At 38.4% G+C, this 25,818-nt stretch overlaps 1 protein-coding gene across 6 annotated transcripts in view; it reads right to left on the bottom strand.

Moving 5' to 3' along the window:
- The window catches only part of mfge8b (milk fat globule EGF and factor V/VIII domain containing b), a 29,946-nt gene extending 6,920 nt beyond the window's left edge, over positions 1-23,026 (bottom strand). Inside the window, exons 1-7 of one of the 6 annotated variants that reach the window (XM_008410745.3) lie at positions 22,744-23,022; positions 9,651-9,773; positions 9,343-9,474; positions 7,921-7,953; positions 2,123-2,236; positions 828-1,009; positions 451-606 (exon numbers count right to left, since the gene is read on the bottom strand). In XM_008410745.3, the coding sequence (XP_008408967.1) occupies positions 451-606; positions 828-1,009; positions 2,123-2,236; positions 7,921-7,953; positions 9,343-9,474; positions 9,651-9,773; positions 22,744-22,813 (810 nt within the window). In that variant the 5' untranslated portion in view covers positions 22,814-23,022. Of the gene's footprint in view, positions 1-450; positions 607-827; positions 1,010-2,122; positions 2,237-7,920; positions 7,954-9,342; positions 9,475-9,650; positions 9,774-22,743 lie in introns of all 6 variants that reach the window. The other 5 variants (XM_008410746.3, XM_008410747.3, XM_008410748.3 and 2 more) reach the window with 5 other exon arrangements.
- Between the last annotated feature and the right edge of the window lie 2,792 nt (positions 23,027-25,818).

The following is a 25,818-nucleotide window of genomic DNA, read 5'->3' as shown; positions in this document are numbered from 1 at the left end:
CAGGTGAATTTTATTTTGGGGTATCAGACGAAAAAGGGTCTGATTACAAATTCATGCCACACTTTTTTAGATCTTTATTAGTAAAAACTTTCCAATTCAAATTCAAAATTAGTTTGATCCAAAGCGGAAATTAAATTAATTTAAATATGCCAATAAAATTAGAACATTTAAAAAAAATGTCCACTCCACTATTATGCTATACCTTGTAGATATTAAAACGCAATAAAATAGAATAATGTTTGTGGCTGTAACGATACCATTTATACGTTTTCAACTTTTCTTATTCCAAAATAATTCTAATTCATAAAGAATTGAAAAAAAGTTGTAAATAAATCAGACTGCTTCTTTCTTAAAATCTTTCCTTTTTCCATTAACTGATCTGATTCATGCTGATCAGTTTGGAACCTCCTTAAAGTCAGCGGCGCTACGTCTCGTCCCTCACGTCCTCACCTGGTCCTTTCTCTGTCCTTCGGTCCTGTACATGGTGAACGTCCTGCCGTCCTGACTGGACGCCACTTTGAAGGCCTTGATGAATTCTTGCGTGCCGATGCGACTGGCACCCTGCGTCACGACGCCCGTGAAACGCATCGTCCTGTGCATGTTGATCTACAAACAGATGACAGGATTTTTATTTTCATAGCAGGTCGAGTCAGGCTGACGGTTAGCGCTTAAAAGGGCAAGACAAAATGGAATTAAACAAACCGTCTTTCCAGTGTTTAACAAGTCATGAATAGAAAACCTTGAATTGATTCCGCGACTGCAGTTCATCTTTCATCAGTATGGATCCAAGCTGCTCATGTTGCACTTAAATGCCTGACTGTGCTGACCTGTATCCAGGGGTTCTTGTCATGAGGAGCGGCGCTCCACGCGTTGACCAGTCCCTTGTTGTGGAGGCGGGCCAGCTCCGTGCCCCAGCGCTGCAGGCCCAGCATGGTGTAGCGGATCGACGAGGCCGTGATCTGGGACTCGGCGATGCCCCCGCCCTCCATGCCGAGGAGAGAAATACAGCCTGAGGAAGAGAGACGTGTGAACGCCGAGCCTCAAAATATGGCAGGGCGGTGAAGCGAATTCTTGGTTTTTGATTTAATTTTGGAGAATTTAGATTTGGTGATGTCAGCACGCCCAGCATCTTGTTTGACCAGAGCGTCTGTTTATCTGGACTTTGAATGTTAGGACCAGGATACAAATGGTTTTTGTTGTTGTTGTTACCAGAATAATGTCACAGTATTACAAGAATAAAGTTGCAATATTAGGAGAGTGAAGCAGTAATTTTATGAGAACTCCAAAACCAAAATACAAAAAATTAAACTGAGTCATGATGAAAATTTTTTGAATTTATACTTTGATAAAAGTTTTACAGAAATACTTAATCTTTTAACACATCAGCATCAAATTAGTACCACTAGTGGGACTTTAAAACAACCAAGTCTATTTCGAGGAAATAATTAATCAAATCTTTTCACTTATTAAAACCACTTTCTCTTAATTTTATGACTTTTTCTGTTAAAACGGTTATTTTATCCTGCTAATATAATGACAATATCCTCATAATAAAACAAAAATGCTTTTTTTCATACAACTCACAGTAGGTATGATTTAAATAAAAGCCACATTTAAAAAGATTTGTCATTTGTCATTTCTTTTTTAGAAAAATTGAGGGAAAAAAAACTTTTAAAGCTATGTTGCCTTGCCTCAAACATTCAACATTGATCAAGTCAAATTTATCCTAAACCACAAAATAATCAAATTATTAAATATGAATTTATGCCACATATTTAAAAAGCATTTTCTCTGGATGCTGCAGTAAACTACTGCATGGATGGTTTAATGCATGGCTATAAACTTGCAGCTCTTTAAAGGTCCATAAACTCATTCAGGACACACAGCACTGAATCAGCGGAGCTGAATAAAAAGTATTGATCTCGCATTTAGAGCGAGCCATTTCTATTCTACATATCGATCATCCCGAAGCTCCGCTCTTGGCCATCTTCCCAACTCAATCATCTTCGGTTTAGTCTTTCACTTCTCTATTACACTCCTTCCATTAAGTCATCGATCACTCGCCCGAGCACTTCTGCTGTCATTTTGTAAGACGATGGCGGTGCGAGTCGGTTACACTCACGCAGTTGGCAATGTTTGCCCACATATGGAGAGGGGCAGTGGCATTTGAAGTCTCCGTCCAAGTCCCGGCAGGTGCCGCCGTTCTCGCACGGCTGGCCGGCGCAGTCGTTTACGTCTGCGGAGAGATGAATCACTACGTCATTTACTGCGGTCGGGGAGGACGGTCAGCCTCGGTGCGTTTCGTAGAAAACTTAAGAGTTAGAAATGTTAGAGGAAGTTAACGTCATGCTTTCAGCAAAGCTCACAGTGCCCTCTAAAAGTACTCGTGCTTCTTAGAACAAACAAGGTTTGACTGATATGTTTCAATGAATGACATCTGGATTTTATGTGGTACTAATGCACAATTGGGAAGTGAAAGGAAAACACAAACATTTGTGAAATGTGAAAATCCATCTTGAATGCGATGTGGCTGCATAAAATCCAGTTTAGGAAAAAAAATTCAAACTTTTTTTTTTTTTTTTAAACATACAAAAGTTCTGCCTGGAACCTTTGCATTCGTGTTTCTGGTACGACCGTAAACCTGAAACACAAGCAACATAGACAACAACAACAACAAAAAAAGAAACAATGGACGAAGCCACTTCTCTTGGTCCGCGGGGGTCAATTTTTACTTCCAAATACGATCTGATCGGACGCTGGAAAAGACTGTTAGGCTAACTCCTTTTAGCACAACTTGAGCACATCAGTGAAGCTATCCAAGGCTAAACTAGCATCATAATGCTAAACATGTAGCAGCAGCACAGACGTCCATAATGCTAAAGGCGGTATCCACAGCCCACATTTCTAAAGAGGGACTTTCGAGTTGAAAACGTTGCTCATTTTGTCGATCTATAGTTTGATGAAAATGCAATTAATTGCGATAAAATTACAGACCCCGCAATTAACCCGATTCAGAAGTCCAACAAATGATTTTTAGCCAATATAAATCAGAAAAGTTTTGAGCACATTTTTATTCAGCCCTCTTTTAGTTAAAACCTCAAAATAAAACCATTTGCAGAATGCACAACTCGTCTTGTCGAAGGAATCTATACTGGGGTTTTATTTAGGGATACAAGAATAAGGGAGGAGAATTTTTTTAAAAGCGTCATTATAAGGATGTACGAACAAACAAAAAATAGAATGAATCTATTGAAGTTTGTGGCTGTTAAATGGCTAAATGTTAAAACGTTCACTGTGCACGAATAATTTGGGAAGGCACTGCAGCCGAAGCCAAACCAGGAAGACCACAGCTGCAGAGAAAAGAGGGTTAGTGAAGCAAGATTATTTCTTCTTTAGTGACTTCATGTAATCTTGTAAAACTGATGTGGTCTGAAAGGTCCAGCTGCACCAAGAGATCATGTGGTTAATTATGTAAGGAAAACTAAAAACAGAATGTATTAAGGGAAAATTTTAGTGCAGTGTACAATGTGCTAATTTTTTTTCCCTGCAATTCCTTCTATTGACCCGTGGTGGCGCCCGTAAGCACCAATAGTTCTTCCCCCCCAAAAATAATATTCAGATTAGGACAAGTAAAAAAATAAATAAAAATTCTCACCCATGCAACCTTCCACAAACTGCTCTGAATACTTTTAACACTTTTTTAAAAAAGCTCAGTTTTAGTTGTGTATACAACTAAAACTGAGGGACTTTTGAGGACATTTCAACACACATCTTCCAGCTTCAATCCCTATTGGTTACCGTCGTTGCTGCGTAAAACGCACAAGCCAACCAGGGAAACAGATGTAATGTTTCTAACCAGCAAAAACACACACACAGTTTCATCTTACCGCCCACACACTGCCTCTATAAATAGCTCTGTGTCCAAACAGTTATTTTCACCCATCATAGGAAGGATATAGTAATTTTGAACTGTGCAGCCGCAAGCTCTGGATAATTAGGCACACTAGTTATTCAGATATGGAGAGTCCAGCTTCCTTTAACTAAAACACAGAGGGAATCTTAAATTTTTTGCAGCAACTCTTTATTGATAAAATGCATTTCCAACAATGCACAAAATAAAAGAACTGGATAGTTGAAGTCAAATATCAGAATGTCAGACTCCACTTGTAGAGGCTGATTAACTGTAAGCAAAGATGCCAAGTGGCGACGGAAGAATTTTTAAAACCTAACACTGCACCATAATTTTGATTGAAAGGCAAACATTGTGAAAAAGCTGTCAAAATGTTTGTTGTCCACTATAAATGGCATGTGATATAATAAAATAAAAAAAAGATATCCCATGAGCCTCAGGTCAAGCAGCATCCCTCTCTGTTCCAATAGGATCGAGCTACGACTGCATTTCATAAGCTCCTAAATTTAATCCACTAACCTATTTTGTTTTCTCTGTATGAAGTGAAAACCCAATGGTAATCTCAGGAGCCTTGCTTGAAACCTGATCCTGCATAGAGCTTCTGAAGAGCAAAACTAACAAAAAAGAACAGTGTAGCAAACTTAAAAAGGGCCAGATGATGCATTTTCCAGGCACATAGTGCCATTTTTAAGCACAATTATGAAACTATGTTACTTTTAGTTCCTGTAAAAACACTGTACACACCAAATATGACTAAAGAAATTTGACATTGTAATTTCATGTTTTGAAATTGTTCCTTTGTTTCTTTAAAGACTCCTGCTCTCGCCGAAATTCCGCCTTCAGGAAGTCATCACAACATGGCTCCTTTATTAAGCCTTTAACAACGTTTTCACCAGAAGAAGTGGCTGCTACAGCTCAGATGTGCAGTTACACCAGGTGTTTGCCAATTGCTGCTGGCTAGTCTGAAGGAGCTGAGTGGGGGAGAGCTGCTCTGTGAGGCTGACAATTGGACGCTGCAGTTATTTGTCGTTTCTGTTGTGTTTATTTTGAATACTTGAAATGTCTTCCAGTTGCAGTGTTAGAGTAATTAGAATTTAAAAACTCCAGAGTTCTTGCATTATTATGCTGTTACCATTAGATTACTTGTCACAAAACAACATTATCGTTTATCGCAATAACTTCTGGGACAATTTATTGTCCAGCAAAATTTGTTATAATTTTGTGATTTGTAAAAATGTGGATGCATTTTTTTGTTTGAAATGGTGTAAAAGTGAAACTTTTTTGGGGTAAAAATAAGAAATATTGCCGTTCTAGTTACTGACTACTTAAAGGGCAACAACTTATTAAGGTTCAGCTGATGTAGTTTTGCGTTCTCCACATTAAGAGGGTATTTAACTCAGACAAAATAAACCAGGAAACGCTCATCCCCTCTCCATCCGGACCATGACGGGGCGAGAATGCATGCCAACACCCTGTATGTATTCATCAGGGACCACGGAGCCCAGTCTGCCCAAACAAACACACACACACACACACACACACACACACACACACACACACACACACACACACACACACACACACACACACACATATGGACATGCACACACACATGCACACAACCACATCCTGGGAGGAGTGAAAACTCTCCCCAAATTTACTAAGAGATTAGAACACTCATACACGCTATCTGGCGACTTCCAAAAAGTAAAAATAAGCGCCTGAAGCCGCTCTGAAACTTTTGGCTTCAGAAGACCATAAACAGGAAGAAGGATCCTTCCCTCACTGTTTCCATCCATCTGCTTTGGCTTCAAGTGAACCGCTAGTGGCATCACTCTCTCTCTCTCTTTTCCAACACGCTCTTGAACGGACTTCCTTCCCTCTGCCACCCAGGGAGGCACTTAGCCCGGTTTGACAGGGCGGTCAGAAACGCCGCAGTCAGACCCGAGTAGCGAGTGTGACACTGTAAAGAGGGCAGACTTAATTCACCGTTCCGCCTCCGCGTTCGCCTTTTTCGCCCGGCAACAGCAGAGCTGACGTTCCTGACATTCATTGTGGACGGCCACTTTCTGTTGGCTGCGTTTGCGTGAGGGATGAACCGTGTGTGTGTGTGTGTGTGTGTGTGTGTGTGTGTGTGTGTGTGATAAGACAGTCTGTACATGAGATCATGAACGATGTGTGGTTTATTCTTGTGGGATGTGCAGTGCGCACGTGATTAAGCTTTTTCTCCCAGCTTTGCTTTCCCTTGATCCGTTTCTAAAAAGGGATAAAAAAAAATAAAAAAAACATTTGATCTAAAATGCTTTTGAACATATTTTTCCACAGTTGACACCAAATCCTAACAGACCAAACACGGTCACTTCTCGCTCTCTATTCCAGTCCATTTAGAATTTTTGTATGTTTTCTCAGATTTTGTCTTCTTAACTGTGTCATCTAAAATATAACAAAAGAAACTGAACAAATTGTTCACACTGAAGGAACAGAGTCTACAGAAACAAATTGTTCTTTCTGTAATTGGTCGATTAAAGAGCGACTCGTCTCTTGCATTGTCAAAAAGACTTAACTCTCGGTACAATAAGAAGTTGAAAACCACTAAGTTGCAGACAGCACTTTGTGTTTTTCATACAGTAAAAATATTATTACAACTAAATTATAGTTATATTAGCAGACATACGAATAATAAAACAATTTTCAGTTATAAATGGGGGGTAGCCTAAAACTCACGAGACACAACTTTATTTCACGAGAACAAGTCCAGACAAGATTTTAATATTACTTGAGAAAATTTAAAAGATCAAATTTATGTTTCAAAAAGGCTTTTATGCTGCATATTTATACATTTTTGTCACAAATTCAAACTTATGCTTCATTTTCTGCTTTGTTTTCATCTCTTCAGACTTGAGGACAGTTGTTTCATATGCATGGCCTGCCGTACTTTATTTCCCACTTGCTACTGATAGTGGATTGAAATTGTTATGTAGCTCAACGTACCATTAGATATCCATCCAGTGGTGGTCTTAGCAATGCTTTCTGCCTCTTCTTACATTTAAACAACTTTGAGTACTCTGACATTTTTCGTGTCTCGTCTCTCTGTTGCATTTATAGTTCCAACTAGAAACCCAAAATTGAGTCAAACAAATGATGTGAGTGTAGTTCACATTACAGATTCTTCAGGCACAACAGGTGACAGGCTTTACCTCAACAAGAAATGTGATGTGTTGATATTGTAAGATCTTGAATGTTATATATATTTGTTTAAAATTTTTTGCCTCAGTGATTTTTCTACCTATTATATGCTGAGAGTCCCATGCCAACCCGTGACCCCCAACAAAGAGCACTTCCGCTGTCCCTCGTGTCAACAGACGCCGAGCCCTCCCCGACCTCGCAGTCCACACGAGATTTTCCCCTGACTCAGCACTGCCGCATTAAGGTTTCATGTTATTAGAGGGGAAGGTTTCACCCAATTAGTGGAAACGACTTCTCTTCAGAGGCCCGTTAATCCAGCAGTAAATTTGACTTGTGGATGAACAGATTTTAATGAGCTGTGATTTGTGGCTTTTGCGGTTGAGCAAAAGGACAAACAGATAGTTGGGTTGTATTTAAAAAGTTAAATGAGAGTAATCCAAGTTGTGCTCTAGGGATTCTGGTTTAAAATAGATAACAGGAAGGGATTTAACTGGCTGAGGCGCCAGTATGAGGCGAGAATGGTAAGATAAGAGACCCGTGTGGGGCATCTAATGCAGAAATAACTGTCATATTTTAACTCCTAACCCTAACCCTCGGCTCGCGAACAATTCCTTGTTGTGAGAGATAAAGATGTACCCGGTGATTATCCCATCTGTGTTTATGTGTGTGTTCTTGGTATTCCACCACTTCTCCATGCGGCCAAGAAAACAAAAGAACATCTAGATTTGAAGAGGGAAAGAGAGACAGCAAGGCAGACACACACACGCACACACACATGCACACAAACATGGCGATCGCTTCTCAAGCTGCGTTTCCACCGTTACCTTTTGTAGAGTTTAAATTTGCTCCCTTGACACCTGGGAGGAAAAGACATTCATTATCAAACAGAACAAACTTGAGTCTGTCTGATATAGTGACTGACTCATTGTATTCGTAGTGCACATTTGGTTGCTGTTTTTCAAGAAAACGGCAGCCATCTGTCTGCGTGTGCAGCAAATGTTTCCACCGTTCCCTTGTGCTGTTGGGATGACCCTGAGTGAACCAAACAAGAGGACAGCCACCATCTTTCTAGATGTGGGAAAGACAGCAAATCCAAGTCAATGTTCCACTTGCAGGTCAGGAAACCAGTTAAAACTTGCTAGTTATTTTGATATTAGCAACACAAGTCAATAATGTATTGTTTGCTTCTAAACAGTATCTTTACAAATAAAAGCTGTATAGAACTGTGTGTGTCACTGGTTTACTGCTATGCAAAATGATAAGTACAAGTAATTCAACATTTACTGCAAGCTTTAATAGGCATGGACAGCTAAGTTGGATTTTTGAAGTGGAGTTGGTGCAGAAGCTGATGTTCAGAGCAGGAATCTCTACATTATGTTTTAGTTTATCATGAATTGAAAACCTCCAACTTTAATCTACAAAATGAAATGCACAATTACTGTGTAAAGTCACAAAGAAACCAGGATCTGTCATAATTGTGGAGAGATCATATTCACATTTTAAAACTTGCTTTTCAGTCAAAATAAGACTGGATTTGCTTGTAGCGAAGTTGAAATTCGTCAAAATGGTGTAGTTTGAATTAAAAAAGGATTAATAAACAATCATTAAAAAATACAGTACAGATCACCCTTGATATTCATGGGGATTAGAGAATATGTCCCTAAATAGCTGAAACTAACATCCACAGTCTTCCCAATGTCCCAAAAAGTGGGCACTGCTCTAAATGGTGCGCCATAGCAGCAGCGGAAAAATGATTTCTAGTCAGCATTTTCTGTAACAGCTATTTGTGTGACTACACACCCTTCCTGTCCATCTCCCATACACTAAAGGCTGCAACACCCCTTCAACAACGGCAAGAAAAATGACTGCCTGCTTTCGAACAGCAGCCAATAACTTATCAAGTAGGATTATGCTTTTTTATTTCAGCTTCCCATACTGCTTTTTCTGTCGAATACTTTAGACGATCTACAAAACAAACAATCTGTGAATTAGACGACTTTAATTTAGAGTTTAAAAATCTGCAAATTCTGCACTATGAATAAGCAGGGGTCCACTGCAATTCCATCCAAAACTTTCACAACCAATTTAACAAATCTACAGCAGCACACTGCTGAAAGACAGTTTTTATTTATTTATTTTTTAAATCAGACCACAGGAACACAAAACGTCTACTTTTTATTACCCCAAAACTTCAGAATAAACATTACGTTAATGCTAAAGCTACTTGAAATAGAGCACAGGCTTACTGGTCTGGCAGTGGACTCCTTCATAGCCGGGCTGACATTTGCAGATGTACTCGGTGAAGACGTCACCGCGGCGGCTCTGGCCAGTCGCCTCGCAGACGCCGTCGTTCTGACAGGGGTTGGTGCTACAAGGTCCTTTAGGACGAGAGCAAATCAAAAAGAACGTGAAAGCAAAGCAAGTCATCATGTGACCGCTCTTTAAAAGTGTTAGGAGCTCATGGTGTTAGGAGAAAGACAAGTCCACCTATAAATGTCATTATTTTATGCATTCTCCCAAGCATCTGGAGAGTGAATGAGGGGCATCAACGTACCTGTCTCAGTCTCATTGCAGGTTTCACCTGAAAAGCCGTCGGGGCAGATGCAAATGAACGGAGTCCCTGTGCCGGTCACACAGGTTCCCCCGTTCTTACAAACGTTCACTTTACAGAGGTCACCTGCAAGCAGAGCGAGAGCGACACTAAGAAAAACTTATCCTACAACTATAACAACACTTTATATATCCATATATTCTTCTTTTTAAAGGTAAATGTATGGCCATGACTGCATGGCACAGCATTCATAGTGCCACAAATACTGCGGTAACACTTTATTTGACGGGGTGTGAATAAGAATGACATAACACCTGTCATGAACATGAATGAGTCCTTATGAATGTCTATGACTGTTGTCATGAAGTGTCATTCGGTAAATGACACTTTTAATGCAAAGTTGCTCTAAAAGTTGCATTGAAAGTAAATTAAAAGTGCCAACATTGCATTAAATTGTCATTATTTACAAAATTATGCAAAGTTGGCAATTTTAATGGACTTTTAATGCAACTTTTAAAGCAACTTTGCATTAAAAGTGTCATTATTTACCAAATGACACTTCATGACAACAGTCAGACATTCATAAGGACTCGTTCATGTTCATGACAGATGTTATGTCATGTTTATAAATCATAAACATGACATAATGGGGAAAAAAAAATCTCATTTGAAACAAACTTCTTCAGGACGCCACTAACTAAAAAAAAAAAAAAAGTCATTTATGTCACCAAAACCTCAAATGGTAGCAGCATTTAATCATATTTTCACATTTGCTGATATTTATTGGTGATCTCGTGTAACAAGTAGAGAAAACATTAAGAATAACTTTTCCAATAATACTGTCAGTTTTGATTTGTTATTTAACATAAAGCAAATTCTTATCACAAGACTTTTTTTTTATTTTTTTTAATAATAAATGATAATACGATAAATGCCCACTCCTAATGCGATATTTCCAGGCCTTGAGTTCTGGACTAGAAAATTATATGTATTGGAGCTTTCAAACTTGTAGGTAGAGTGCATTTTTATAGTTTAGGCATAAACTAAAATATATATATACATTTAATTTTAAGTTTTGAGATCACTTTAAGGAGCAAACAATGACATAAAAATCCACTCTCTTTCTGTTCTGTTGCATTCCATGCTACTGCATTGTTGGGCTAAATGAGGACCGGCCTGGTACAGGTTGAGTGTGACAGTGTGAACAGCTGAGTAAGCCATCGCCACCCTGTAAACAACAAACACTGGATACTTCCACCAGCAGGCAGCTGCTGCATGACAGGAAGCTGACAACCTGGCAGTCCTCTCTGACGAGGAAAATCAGCTCACATAGAGCTGGGTGGAGAGAAGATAGAAAAAAGAAGAGGCTCCAAATTTGAAAACATTAAGAACTGAATCAATTTCAGAATTCTGGTCTTTTACTAACTTACCAAACAATGCACATAGTGCTATTTTTTTTTAGTACAATCAAGTAACTGTTACCTTTAGTTATAAAAATGCTGCATATATCTAATATGACTTAAAAGAAATGTGACTTCATAATTAAACGCCTTGAAATTGGGCCTCTGTCTCTTTAAAAACTCCTGCTCTTTCTGAAATTCCATCTTCAGGAAGACATTGCAACATGGCTCCTCTATTAACCTTTTAGCAATGTTTTTACCAAAATTACTCTGGAAAGTAGTTTCTACATTGAGCTCAGAAGTTACTCAGTTCCACCAGGTGTTTGCTAATTGCTGCTGGCTAGTCTGAAGGAGCTGAGTGAAGGGATCACAGGGAGAGCTGCTGTAACCCCTGCAGCTCTCTGCAGCTATGGAGAGCGGTGACCCTGCAGCTATTTTCTGAGCTTTCTGAGGCGGAAGCTAAGAAAATTGGAGCCACCCAAGGAGGAGCTTCGTCCTCAGAGGCGGGGCTAGGTCCACTCGGGCGTTCTGCACAGCAGAATGGTTGCCATGGATATTTAAGGATTTCTCAAAAGTGCATGAAAAAAATCAAAGCAACACTTCAGGTATATTTTTTGATGAGAAAACATTATAACATGACGTAAAGCTAAAATATAGTAGATTTTACTTTTGCCCCTTTAACACTTTCATGAAGGCTTATAGAAATGACATGTAAAGCTCTCAATGTGTAAATGAAAGAATTTCAGCTCATCGTCTGGCCTTTGACTGGATTTTTTGCTAACCACAGATTTTATTTGTCTTTTAGTTTTTCTATTGTAGATTTGATGACCCAGTTGGGATCTCACTTCTGTTGCATAACTCTGTCAATCTTGAGCAGTTTAACAGATGGCCTTGTGTTTACTACGACTGAAATTTAAAAAAGTTTCAAGCCATCGGGCATCTGCCAGTTGGTCAAGATGGAAATAAGACAAGAAAAAAAAAAGTTTGACATCTGTTATGAATTAGTTTTTCTCACACTGTGTGGTCATCACCATCAACATTCAGAAGATGATTCTGAGCGTGGCTTGTGTTTACCTTCTGCTCCCTGTCATACAGCAGCTCTTTAGCTTACATTTAAAGCACAAGTCCAGACAAAGAAATGGAGATTTGGGAAGAAAATATAAAAATGGCTTCACTATTATTGCTTTTTCTTTTTTTAGCAAAGAAGGTTGAAATTTAAAGTGATCATCTTTAAGAATCTCTGGTTTACATGTATACACCCCCACAGAGTTTTGCAAAAATATTTATGATGAAAATTGTTACTATTCCAGAAAGTAAAAGTCAGTTTTATGAGATATCCAAGTCAGGGCCTGAGTTTCTCCAAACATGGTGCTACTGGTCATGTCAAAACATCAATATTATTCATATATAATAGACAGGACAGAAACTGTGGTTTATGGAAATGCAACTTTGCAAAATGTTTTCACATAGCTGTTCGTTTCAGAAGGAAGTGCTCTGCTTTCGCTTTCAAAAGAAGCCAATTAAGTTTCATTTATACATTACTGCACCAATTCATAGCACCTTTCATCTCAAGGCAAATCATTTCAGTTCAATCATACACACGTTCCAATTGATTCTAGTTATCAACAGGGATCCAACAATCCAATATTTTCACTTCCGATACTGAAAAATAGCACTGAATTGAGAAATTTCTTTTGCAAAAAGACTGAATTATAAGTTTATTTGGTAACTCTGCACCAGTACAGCACACTTAAGTACACCAATAGTTTCACAAGTTTGGTCAAACATGTTAAAACAATGTTAATTTGTTCAGTCAGTGTAGTTAGGAGTATAACAGCCAATGTAAACTGAGTAAAATAGGCTGCCTATGTTGGTCAAACATGTAAAAACTTGCAACAAACCTTCAAACGGCTCAGAAAGTCCAATTGATGTCCCTCAGAGCACAAAAGCATAGAAATAGGCTGAACAGATCTGACCTTATGGTTTGGGCGCATTGTCACCGATACCTGATCTATAACGTTTTTTGATATCAGGACCAGTAGAGATATTGATATTAGAACAAAAAAATAAATTAAATAAAAAATACGCACACACACATATATATATATTCATTTAAATTACACTTCCTTTTAAACAGCAAGAGTGGTGATAAGTCAAAATCTATTAGTACAGATGAATGAATACATTTTCAAAGAAAGGTCAATTAAAAACATTATCTTACAAATAAATATGTGTTTTGCAGTGACGTGCGGTCAAGAGAGGCAGGTGAGGCAGAGTCTCACCTGTCATCATGGAAAAATAATATATAATATAAAATCATTGCTATTTTCATGTACTATAATGTATCTATTTTTTGCTTGGATTAACCAATTCTGATTAGCTTTTCTTCAAAATTTCTTCGCATTTTCCCATTCAAATGCTCAGAAGTGAAGCCGGTGAGGCAGCAGCGAGCTGAGCCTCACCGATTACGCAACCTCTCGCTAAATGTACTGGCTGCCATTATATGACAGCATGTTCGTCCTGTCTGTACGCCGGCAATAAAATGGCTAAGAAACATTTAATATATGGACTGATTTTCCATAATTTTGCTTATGTGTATAATGTACAGTGTTTTTTGTCACTAACTGTGTTTTTATCGTGTTTTGTGTGCGGAGGAGCGATAAGAAACGGCAGAGAACAGACTCGCCACACAGTAAATAAGTAAAGTATAGCGATACATTTGTTTTCTCCTCTCTTCCTACGTCAACATGAAAGACTACATTTCTAAACTTCAACAGTTTTCTAAAGTGGATTTTCAATTGAAGCAGGAGATGATAACTAAAGGAAGATCAACACCGGAGCTGAAAGTTTTACTTCAAGACAGTTTGATGATTCTCAAACGGAGTAGAAAAGATATGCTGAGGATAGACTTGGCTTTGGATGAAGGGATATTTTTGTGCAGAATTAGGGGTGCATGGATTTTATTGATACGTAAAGGTACGACAGCAATAAGATGTTTTTGTTTAGTTTTTTAATTAAATGTGCGTTTTGTGGGCTACAGTTAATGGTTAAATAATTCAGTAAAGTAGAAGCGGTAGCTAATCTACCACAGCAATTATTTATTAATAAAACATTAAGCCTAAAACATACTACAACAACAAACTAAATGTTCTGTTATGTGTGCAAAATTCTTGAATGTTTTTTTGGTGTTAAATCCTAAAAAATGAAGTGGCATTCTTATCAGTTGCTATGGCAACGAGTCTGCGTAGCTTGGCGAATACAGATCACTTTTCTGTGGATCAAAGCACAAAATTAATTCCTACATTTTTAAGTTTCACTGAGTTAATGCGGCTATGGATGACATGTAAAAGATTAGTCTTTTTGCCCCCCAGCGTTATATGCATGCGCGAAATTTCCGTAGGCCCAATATTTTAGCAAGAATTGTGGAGATGCCTGGTGTACAGCTCTACGCTGCTGACGGAGTAATAGAGAGAAGAGATCCTCTATGGAAGCATCTCGTTTGGATTATCCTCTTCCTGTGGATATGGTGAGATATGAGAGACGTATCCAATGTCAAGGCCTGTCGACTACGTTCACATCTCATGGGATTCTCCCGCCATTGGCCCAACAACTCATCTTTATCTGAAAAGTTGCTGCTTGTTTATCTTCGGGGAGGAATGAAACCTCCCTTCCTATGCCAGCTCCCTTCAGGAAACTAAAACGGATTGGATTTCTGGAACAATCCGATCCAGGTTGTTGTATAAAAAAAATAAATAAATAAAAAAAAGAACTAGACAGATTGCTCGGCTTATTTAACAGTCTCTGTAAATGTTTGTGGTCTGCACAAACTGAGGGGGTAAAGTCAGGTCCCAGCCTGGAAATTAAATTAGTGATGAAACAGTAAAAAGTTGTCTGCCAAGAACAAAACCACCAAAAGAATCTTTGAAATTTCCCAAAATGATGAGACCGTCTGTAAAAGCCACACACGAATAAAATGAGGAATAGAGAAAAACCTGCATAAAGCCACACAAATGATGAAGTATGATTCTCAATTTAAAATATAAGCCGTCGAGTTACACAGTTGCCTGGGTTGCTTATGGCTTGTTCTCTTTTCACGGGAAACAGGAAGCTCGTCTCAAAATAAAGGTGATTCAGTTTAAGGCTGAGGCTAGTTTACATTTCAGGGAATTTCTTCATTTACCACAAACAAAATGCACAAAAGGTTTAATTTTTGTTTGCTAAAAATATATATTAAATGCAAAAAATAGAAAGATGTCCTATTTGTGGATCAATTAGCCCAATTAGGCTACGTTCACACAGCAGCTCATGATGCTAAATTCCAATTTTTTGCTGAAATCTGATGTTCATATTGCTCATTAAATGTGACCGCAATCAGACTTGTGTGTGAATGGTTTGTCACCCCAAAACAACTCGTATGTGCAGAAGAAGGTAGGCGTCGTAGATCGTAATGTTTGTGGAAGTAATAATGGACGCTGCTGTCTATGGATCGATTTTAAAGTCGCTTACCGATGGGAGACAACAGCTTTGTCACAAGAAAATATAAGCACGACAGAGAGCAAGGGGCTTTTTGTGGAGAGTTGACTGCAATTTCTATAGAGAACCCCGTTTGGATGCGTAGTCAAAACCAAACTTTCATAATTTGTTTTCGTAATAATTGTAGTTGATTCAGTAATTGTTTACATCTGGATTTATTTATTATGTCTCGTTTCTTCTGGTACAGAATTATGATGCAGGTCTCGTGTCAATGACACAAAAGTCGTACAACCTGCGACATGACCTTTTAGAATCCAGAAACTTTGAAAGCAATCGGATACAGATCCAATTTAGTTTCACATGGGGAAGATGCGCAAATCGGATTTATTTATTTTGGAATTGGGCCGTTTGGACTGCTGTGAAAGAGTCGGATAAGGGTGACAATTAGACCTGTCGCAATAAATTTTGCTGGACAATAAATTGTCCCAGAAGTTATTGCAACAAACAATAACGTTGTTTTGAGACAATTTTCAAGTAATATAATGGTAATGGCATAATAATGCAAGACACATTCTCAAAGATCAACAATGTTCAAATTTTAATGAACATTTAAGACTGGAACTAGAAGACATTTTAAATATATATATATATATTTTTTTAAAAACAACAAAAAAAACAGAAACAACAAATAAATTGAATTATGAAATCGCTAAACAAAATTGATGTTAAAAAAAGTTATAGTTGAGACTAATTTACCAGACTGAAGACTTTTGTTATTTAGTTTTTGGTAGGAAAAAGAGAGAAAAGAGAAAAATAGAAAAATTATGCAAGTAGAAGTTGAGCTTTTTTTAATTTATCATGCGATTAATTGATTGATTGCTTATTGCGACAGGCCTAGTTGCAATTACTTGTTCTGTACACACAGCCTAAATGCCATGCCATTTTTTTTAAACCACAATAAAAAAACACAAGCCATCATGTAATTAATTTTCTGCTAAATATGGGCATGACCTAATACTAAAGAAAAAAACACACATTTGTCCAAATAGTTAAAAAGGTACCCAGTGTTGGGCCAGCTCGGTCCTGACCACCATTAGGAAGGTATGCAGAGTTATAGTTGGCAGGAAAAGTCATTTCCAGAAGGCATTGTGTTATTCTCTGTCCATATTATGAGTCATGGTCTGAGCCGTTTCCACTTAGCCTCAACCCAAGAAAATACCAGAACAAAGAGAGCTAGCTGCAAGTGACAACACAGTCCCCAGAGACACAAACCAAACACGGGGTAGGGATGTTATGCCACTCCACAAAACCAGATGCTAAGTCGCAAAAGCAGCGTTTGGGGATGATCGTTTTAAAACATTCAGATGTTTGGCTGCTTGAGGAAAGCAGCCAGGCTATTACGCTGGCAGTTTATTTTACGTGGGGAGTTGTTCTTGGCAGCAGTAATCAAGATAAATGTTTTGTGAATGATGCCCGGCATGAAAACATGGAGCATGTTTTCTGTGAGAGATTGCAGAGGATGTTATTACAAGTGACTCAACACAGCGGCCCGATGACCACAACCCACTCCGTATGTTTACACTGAAAAGACCTTTAAATTGGGAGTTGTCAAAAGTCTGAACTTTTGCTAGCTTTGACTCATTTTGTTTTTTGGTGTGTCCACTGATTTAAAAAAAAAAAAAGTGTTTACGGTTATTTAATTTTACTGAGACCAAAGGACCGTTATTTGTGCTTCATGGTTTCCCTCAGAAAACTTGCTATGCCTGGTGGTTGGGTTCAACCAGCAGCCCTTCATGTTTTTGAGTTAAAAAATGTTTAAAGTTGACAGGAAATTTGAAAATATCATTTGATAATTATGTGTTACTGAAAGACTGGAAGATTAACATCTGAACACCAACTACAAAGTCTTAAAAATGCAAACATTGAAAAAAAAAATTTAAGTAAGCAATGTTTAGCCTGGTAGGGGCACAAGTAAAGCCTGGTGGCCTGTCAGGTTTGTAATACACTGGGGGAAACCCTGAGGTCTGTTTAACAAGTTGGTTTAAAATCCCGTAAAAGTAAAAAAAAAAGAAGGCACCGTTTATGAAAACCTTTTGTATTTTTGGAGTTTGTTTTGAGTTTGAAGTAAAAATAATTATTCAGCTACACAAGGGGTCTGTTGGGTGTTACTTATAGCATGTTCTAAGGTTTGTTTGGATTTTCAAGTTTGGTAAATAAACACTGATTTTACTAAATCTCATTATTAAAAAGAGCAAAGAGTTATACAATTTCCACAAGTGTTTTTCCATGGGAAATAAAAAAATAAATGTTCTGGTTGTGCTCTGTAAAACAGAAAGAACCCAGAGTGCTCGTTCTGCTGCTACAAAGGGATTAAAGATAACCCCTTTGAGAAAGAAAAAAAAACTACCACCATGAACACAGCAATGGCAAAATAACAATGGAGTAACCTCAAAATTGGTATTAGCACCTACAGTGAAAATGTGCTATAATAAACGTGCCTTAATTGCTGTTAGCATAAAAATCACAACTAAAAATGCTGAAAAATAATTTCACCTACATAGGGTTAGAGATTACAACCGTCTGCAAACAGCTCTGACCCAGTAAGAACCCTTTTAGCCGCCTATTTTAAAAGTTAAAACACCAAGTAAACCTTAATATGCATCAATACAGACATTAAAAACTGTGTTAGCACTACTGCACAAGCTAACGGTGTTAGCTCCTCATGCTAATTGCGTTCAGTATTTCAACTTGCAGCTGAATTTTTTTTTATACATTTTAGCTAGGCTCTACAGAAAAATAAGAAAATAGGCTGATTTATTTAAAATAAAAACTTTATAGAAGAATCAAGTAACTGTTATGAGCTCAGCCAGTTCCACCTGGTGTTTGCCAATTGCCTCCGGCTAGTCGGAAGGAACTGAGTGGTGCAGTAACGGGGGAATGCTGCTCTGTGAGGTGGAAGCTTAGAAACTGCAGCTTTGAGGAGAAGCTGTGCCTCGAAGGCGGAGCTAGGTCCAACCAGGCGTTTTGCATAGCTGAATGGTTGCCATGGGATATTCAAGGATTTCTTAAACATGCATAAAAGAATCAAGGCTATATTCCAATATTCCGTTTTAGATGACAGAATAACATAACACAACATAAAGCTATAAAAAAAAAAACTATCTTACATAATAATGCCCCTTTAAGAATAAAAATAATCAATGGTTCAACTACAAAAACAAATAAAAGGTTATACCAAGATGCATCTGTAAACTTTTTTTGTTAGGTTCCTTTATTGAAGAACCTATCAACACTAGTACCTGCCTTTTGATCCCCATCATGTGATAGGGAAATTAAGTAAAATACTCTGGGATTAATAAAGTATTTTTAAATTGAATTTGAGAATCTGAAACATATGATGCTTCTCTGGTGAGATCTGATATGTCAGCTGGAGACAGAACAAAAGTAAAAGCAAGGAAAATACATGATGAACGGAAGCTGCATTATTACTACAGCGGGAATAACACGCAGTAGTAAGTCAGTGTTCGCATTACGCAGCAATGAGCTCTGCTCTCTGCGCCGTCATGCTGGGCCACACAAACCAACAGGACAGCGCAGGACTCGGTGTTCCAGAAAGCCAGGGAGCGAGCGTCGTGTCGCCTGCATTCATAACCCTAACTCTCAGCCCTTGTGGAAGCTGTTAAAGACGCGTTGACGTGTGTTCAGACAGCCTGTGGCGCTCGTTTAGTCTAACAACCAGCTAGAAAACAGCAGGGACCTGCAGAGGAAGGGAGCCAAACCTGAAGAGTAACAGGAAATGAATTTATTGAGGTTTGACTAAAATGAAGAGTAAAGCTTTTTTTTTTATTATTTTGTACATATTCTGAGATCAGCAGGACTCCAGCTGCAGGTGAGCTTTCTGTAATCTGTGATTGCAACTCCAGAGCACAGCCATCTGCTCCTGCTCTAAAAGTCTATAAATACACACAGCGGAGTCACGCACCAGCAACGCCACAACACACTTTCCTCTGAAGAGCTGGAACTGAATAAGATCCGGGAATGAAAACATTTCAAAAACTACCTGGTTTTGTTTTTTCAAACCATAAAAGTCATATGCTGATTTCCTCTTTCTTGTTATATCTCAACTGAACTGGTTTGAATGAACCAGTTCATTCTGATTCAAGTGCTGCAGGCTCTGCTTAAAAAAAAAAGAAAAAAGAAAAATCACATGGCTGCATGTAAAATATTGAACACAGCAGATTGGAAAGTAGGGTGACAGATACTAATAAAGTATCCAAAATTAGAAGATATTTCACACTGTGATAAAATATTGATCAAGGAAGCTGTTCAATATTGAAATGAGATGAAGGGCGAAAGAAAACACAAGAAAATCTTGTATCGAGAGACAAGGAAAAGAAAAGTGATCAGTGCTGAAAAGGCAGAAGCTTGGAGGGAAATCCCATCAGAGGCAGATGGGATGAGTCAACACTGTTGTTGGAATATTCATATTTGATTCACACAACCACAAGATGTACTAAGGGCTGCACAAGATCTGGAAGACATTTAATTGTGATGCTACTGCTGAAAATTGAGTTGATTAAGTCAATTGTGAACATTGTTTTCCACAGTTTTTCCCCCACAGTATCTGGTTACCATTAGTAACACATTATACACTCATGGATTAAAACTTGTAGTGAGATCAAAGTCTCTCCACTCAATCCAGTGCAGGTCCAGGTCCATTTTAGGTTTTCCAATGAGCCATTGGAGGATCCAGAAGAGAGGGGCAAGAGAAGGTCAGGTGGTCAGATGAAATCAAGCCACTATAATAAAGTAAATAAACTTTATCCCATTGCATCAAATACTTATGAAACTATAAAAATAAATCTTCTAAATGGAAACACTGAGGCCTTGTGGGGGAAAAAAAATTTTTTGATAAAGTTTTTGCGCTGGGTGAGGTGGTTTTTTCAGCCCTATCAAAACACTTTTTTTCACGTCACGAGTCACATGATCAACAACCGGATGTTACTATTGGCGAAAACGAAGAAGACGACGACAGGAAATAGGATGCTGATTGATTGATTTTGGTTTTTTTTGTTCGGACAAAGTGCAGGTACCTCCACCAGCACAGCATCACACAGTTCATAAGTAGTTGTGTTAGTCCAACAAGTTAAGAAGAATAAAATAAAAGAATAACTCTTCTATTTTAAAAAAATAAAAAATTTAAAAATTAAAAATCGCGACTGCAGGATTTCCCCAAAATGCCGCATACGTAGCGGCTCCTAAGTCTAAGGGGCGTGTTGCTCCAACACTTGAATAAGTCATGGATTGAGGTCTTCACTTTTACACCCACATCTCATTCATCTCCAGATACAGATACACCAGCATTCACAGCAACATGAGCAGCGTAGCTAGCGGCAGCTTAAGGAACAACTTGTGCCACAAAAACCAACACCCTCATTTCAGGAGTTATGCTTTATAAACCCTAAATTAAACCCACATACTAGTCAATGCACGATGTTCTGAGTGACGGACGGTGAAGCACAGACATTATTATATTAGCAGGAAATTAAACTCCTGTGTGCTTTCCACTGCTTGAGACACTGAGGTCAGCATTACTTGGGTGATATATTGCCAATTAAAACGTGTCTTTATTCATCTTCAAGTAAATTTGAACCAAATCAAATACAGAACGATTCATATGCGCATACAAGCGCATACAAGCAAAGATTATACACAAACGCATGCTGAAGCTTTCCCATTGGTCCAATGTTAGGCTATTTTTAGCCCTGGTTCACTTAGCCAACAAAAGTGCTTCAGTTGTGAGAAGAAGAAAAAAAGAAAAAGAAAAAAGAACAGTCTCAGCCCTGACACAGAACACAGCTTTCCACTTCTCTCCACTCAGCAGCTAAAGCAACAGACAAGCAACCTACAACCTGCTGAACACAACCAATCACGTTAAACCATGCAATCAGCTCTTCCTTCTATATAATTGCCCTGTATGCATTTTACAGGACAAGATAGCAACGCGTCACTCCCATCTGTCATCCTCCAGGCTAAAGTGTCAACTTTGTTAGGAGTGGAAGATCCAACAACAGAATCCAGGAAATATGACTAATCTTTTATCACCACACCTATTTTTCAATAACTGTCACCCATGAACCGCAGAGAAAAAAAACATGTTCAGAGACATCCCGTGCCTCTGGAGTCCTCTGGTTTTCATGCCATCGTTTCAAAGGAAAAAAAACAAACAGGTAACTCAAATACCTAAAGCACTGAGTCATCAGTTGAGGAGATTAAACGGGGTCTCTTCTTAGAGCTAATCAACAGTTCAGTAAAAAAAAAAAAAAAGGCGTTGAGATTAAGAAAACAAGCTATAAAATGCTCACTCCACAACAAAACTTGATTGAATGTGGGATTTGGTGAAGGTGGGTTTTCACAGCACGCTTCATGTCAAACAAGGAGACTTCAGGAGCTTCGGTCGCTGCAGGAGGAAAAGCCACAGGCTGACATCTGGTGAGAAATACACAACCAAGTTGTGTATTCCTCCTCGCTTTGACAGCATGACATTTGGAAAATCCATCATCCTAAGAAAGCACTTCCTGTTCCTTGGTATGTTGGTAAGCACAAATGGAGGAGAGGGGTCTAGGGGGAAGTCAAGACGTTTTACCTTTTGTTCATTGGCCTAAATGTCTTCAATGCATGGAAATACAAACAAAGCCAAGATGCCAAAGGCAGGAGGTTAAAACTGGAGACGAATAATAGACAGCCTGCGAGTCTACTGCTACTTAAAAAAGGGGTCAAAGCACAAAAAATACCAAAAGGCTTTTATTATCGTGTAATCCATGTTGTTAAAGTGTTAATTACTGAATTATTTTATTAAAACTGTTCTCAAAATACGCGATGGTAAGTTATAGCCTTCATAAAATGTGGACGACAAATTGCGTGTATGTGTTGAATATCTCACATGTATTGTACATTTACAGCTCATAAAGTTCATTTCCCCCCCCACTAAATTAATGATTTGGCGACCTGAAACTGAGTTTCTACTATCAAAGAAATAAGTAAAACACGGTCTCCAGGGGTTTTATAGTGAGTTCATTAACTTAATTCGAGAAGACAGACACCTGGAACAACTTTAGAGAACTGCGTCCATCACTCGAGCAGAACCACAGCTGTCCTGGGCGTGAATGAGCTCGTTTGAACTGTAAACAAACACAAAAACTGTTTTAGCGCGAGCCGCTTACCTTTCACCCCAAACACCAGGCAAGCTGCGAGAAGTTGCGCCCAGAAAAAGTAACGCGCCTGCTCCTCCATGGCCGCTGTTTCCGTCGGTCGGAAAAAAAAAGAAGCTGCAGTTTGTCAGTCTGCGGGACAACGACTCAGTTGGAGCTCTGCGGCGGTTTGGTTTGGACGCTGTTGCTGCGGAGGCTCGAGCACGATGAACTCCCAGTCAACAGGCGGAGAGAAGGAGCACGTGCGCATCAGCTCCTAGCCAATAGCGGCCTGTTATTTAATTTTAGCTCCTCCCACTTCTTCGGGTCTGGAAAAACAGAAATCAATAAAAACCGAATTAACCTTGAAACTAGTGCATTTAGGGTGAAGGAGCTGTATTAGTGTAACTACTGTCATATCAGAGTATTTACTGGGCTTTTATGTGACTGGCCAACACGAAGTACTCCATAACGGAGGAGGAGTGAGAAGGACATTTGCTTTATAACAGTTTTATTTTTTTACAAATTTAAATAGAATCCATTTGTGAGTAATTTAATCTCAGCATAGACTCAACGGCCACTTTATTAGGTACACTTTTGCTGGACTGGACTATATCTATTTACCTATCAACTGGATTTCAGTCTGGGTGCTCATGTTAATATTCACTCACAGTTGGTTGCGCTGCGCATCCAGGATGTGAAACTCCCTTTGAAATACATGTCAAAAGTGCTCAATTGGATTGATATCTGGTGACTGTGGAGGTCATTGTATTACAGTGAATATTTTTAAAATCTCTTCTTCTGTAATTTCTGTCAGCTTGTCTGAATTGCAGCTCTTGTGTTTTGTTCTTAGCTGCCGTGTCAAAGCCCTGACTTGAATCCCATTATTATTCTGTGGAGAAGCTTGAAATTGGACGATGCTTCGCACTAAAAACTTGAACCATCTTGCATCAAAGAATGAACAAAAAAAATCTAATTTAGATGTAGAAGGCCAAAAGAAACATAAACAAAACACTAGCTGCGTTTCCATTGACTATATCAATGTGATATTTGGCATGTTGACAATAAATTTGCTTCATGGAAGCACACCAATTAAAAAAACAAAACATGTTTTTCAATAAAAAACATTTTGCAGCTATGAGGTGATTTTTTATTTTTTTGTTATTTTGCAAAACTGCAGTGAAAACACTTTTTTCATATCACAAATCACGTGATCAACAGTCGGATGTTGCCATTCGCGCAAACCACAAAGAAGACGACGACAGGAAGTGGTAGAAGGATGATGGCGCAGCAAGTTTTTTAAATGACTTATTGTGTGAATAAACTTGATTTAACAAAGTTGATTTTAATTGCGTTTCTTGTTTAACGGAAACACCGCAATTGCAAAATTGTGATTTTTGTGTGCATTTGTAATGGAAATGCAGCTACTGTAATTGTCAAGTTGTTCAATTCAAGTGTTTAAGTACAGAGTGACTGAACACCACAAATTTCAGATTTTCATTTCTCATAAAACAAAAAACATTTACAACTATTATTTTTCTACCACCTTTGAATGATGTTCTTTTATTTATTGGTTTATCAAGTGAAATGCCAAGAAATTCAGTGGACAAATTCAAGGGCTGAGAATACACAGCAGTGTATATGTAGAGATGTTAAATGTTAAAAAAATGAGGAAAAAAGATGAAATCCCTCTGAAGTCCAAATCAAATCTAATATTTCATTGTACTTACAGTACAATTTGGTTTATATGTGGGTGTTTCTTGCACTGAGGCAACAAAGTGGGTCAGAGAGATTTATTACGATCTGAAGAATCTTTTCAATGTGCTTCAAGTCTTTTTTGCACAAAAGTTTGAAGGCAATAACACATAAAACTCGAACCCAATTGTTTTGCAACTTCAGAGAACGAGATGACTAAAAACTGGCTTGGGAGGCGTCTTCCTCTCGTTCTAGAACTGACCTTTCCCTGTAGATTACTGGACTTTTAAACAGCAGCTGCCTCAGAAAAAGTCAACACATTTTCAGTAGCAGTGTAAATCTAACCTTTTTCTGTAGCCTAGTAACAAGCCAAGGCGATTTAAATGTAGCTTATCTCACACGTGACGACTTGCTCAAACACAGTAGAGGAAGGCGGTGACGGTCAACTGTCATCAGATATCCAGCCTGGCTTTATTTCTGCTCCCATCGTGTTTACAATGAACACTTATTTTAAATGATTAATGACTGACTTCATTTGGGATAATGTCGTGTGAAACACAATGTTCCTTCACAACAAATTGCAACTTTTACAGCATTTCTCAGTGTTTGCATTTGTAAGATTTAACAATGCCTCACACTTTGGAGCATCTTTGGAAATATTTCATAATCAACACTGGCTACATAAAGGAAGACAAAATAAAAGGACAGATCTGGCTGGCTGACATTTATTACTGGTCAACTGAAGTGAGAGTCCACAGCAGCTGAGTCGTCTGATGTTGCTCTCAGAAAAAAAGCCCCCTCCCACTGCTAACCTTTGCAAATTTTAGGCCGTAGAATGGGCTTCCCATCATGTAATGATGGTGGAAATGAATGCCAGAGGTGCAGTGTGGTTAGATTTGTCTGAATTCAGTAATTGAAGCCATGTTTTATTCTTAAGAAAAAGGAAATGCTCGCGAAGGGACTTGCAACTGTGCATCTGCAATGTTTCACTTCTCCTGACCTCAGAAGAAAAAAAAAAACATAATTGGTCCACTATAAGCTATTTTCTCTTCCATCATCAATTTTTTCCCCCCAAAAGCTTAAAAGATCAAGCGAGCATAATAAAATAAAGGAGCTAAATTAATCCTTCATTTTGCCACTTACATTTTTACAGCTTCTGTAAATTCAATTGGGCCGTGACAAGTATCTTCGTACTTAAGCCAAGTGGAGTGCGCATGCAAACCCATAAATCAACAACGCCCTCTTGTGGTCAAAAGGGAATTATTTAAACTGAAAAAATAAAATAAACAGTGCCTTGCAATATTATCCACACCCCTTTCTCATTTTTCCATTTTCTCACAATAAAACCACAACAACGGGTATGTTTTATTGGAATTGTATCACTTGGAGAGTACGTATCCCCGATTACGTATT

Source organism: Poecilia reticulata, chromosome 6 (assembly GCF_904066995.2).
Source record: "Poecilia reticulata chromosome 6, P_reticulata-male-v2, whole genome shotgun sequence".
NCBI lineage: Eukaryota > Metazoa > Chordata > Actinopteri > Cyprinodontiformes > Poeciliidae > Poecilia > Poecilia reticulata.
The sequence above is the reverse complement of the archived record's forward strand: the minus strand, read 5'-3'. Positions and strand labels throughout refer to the sequence as shown.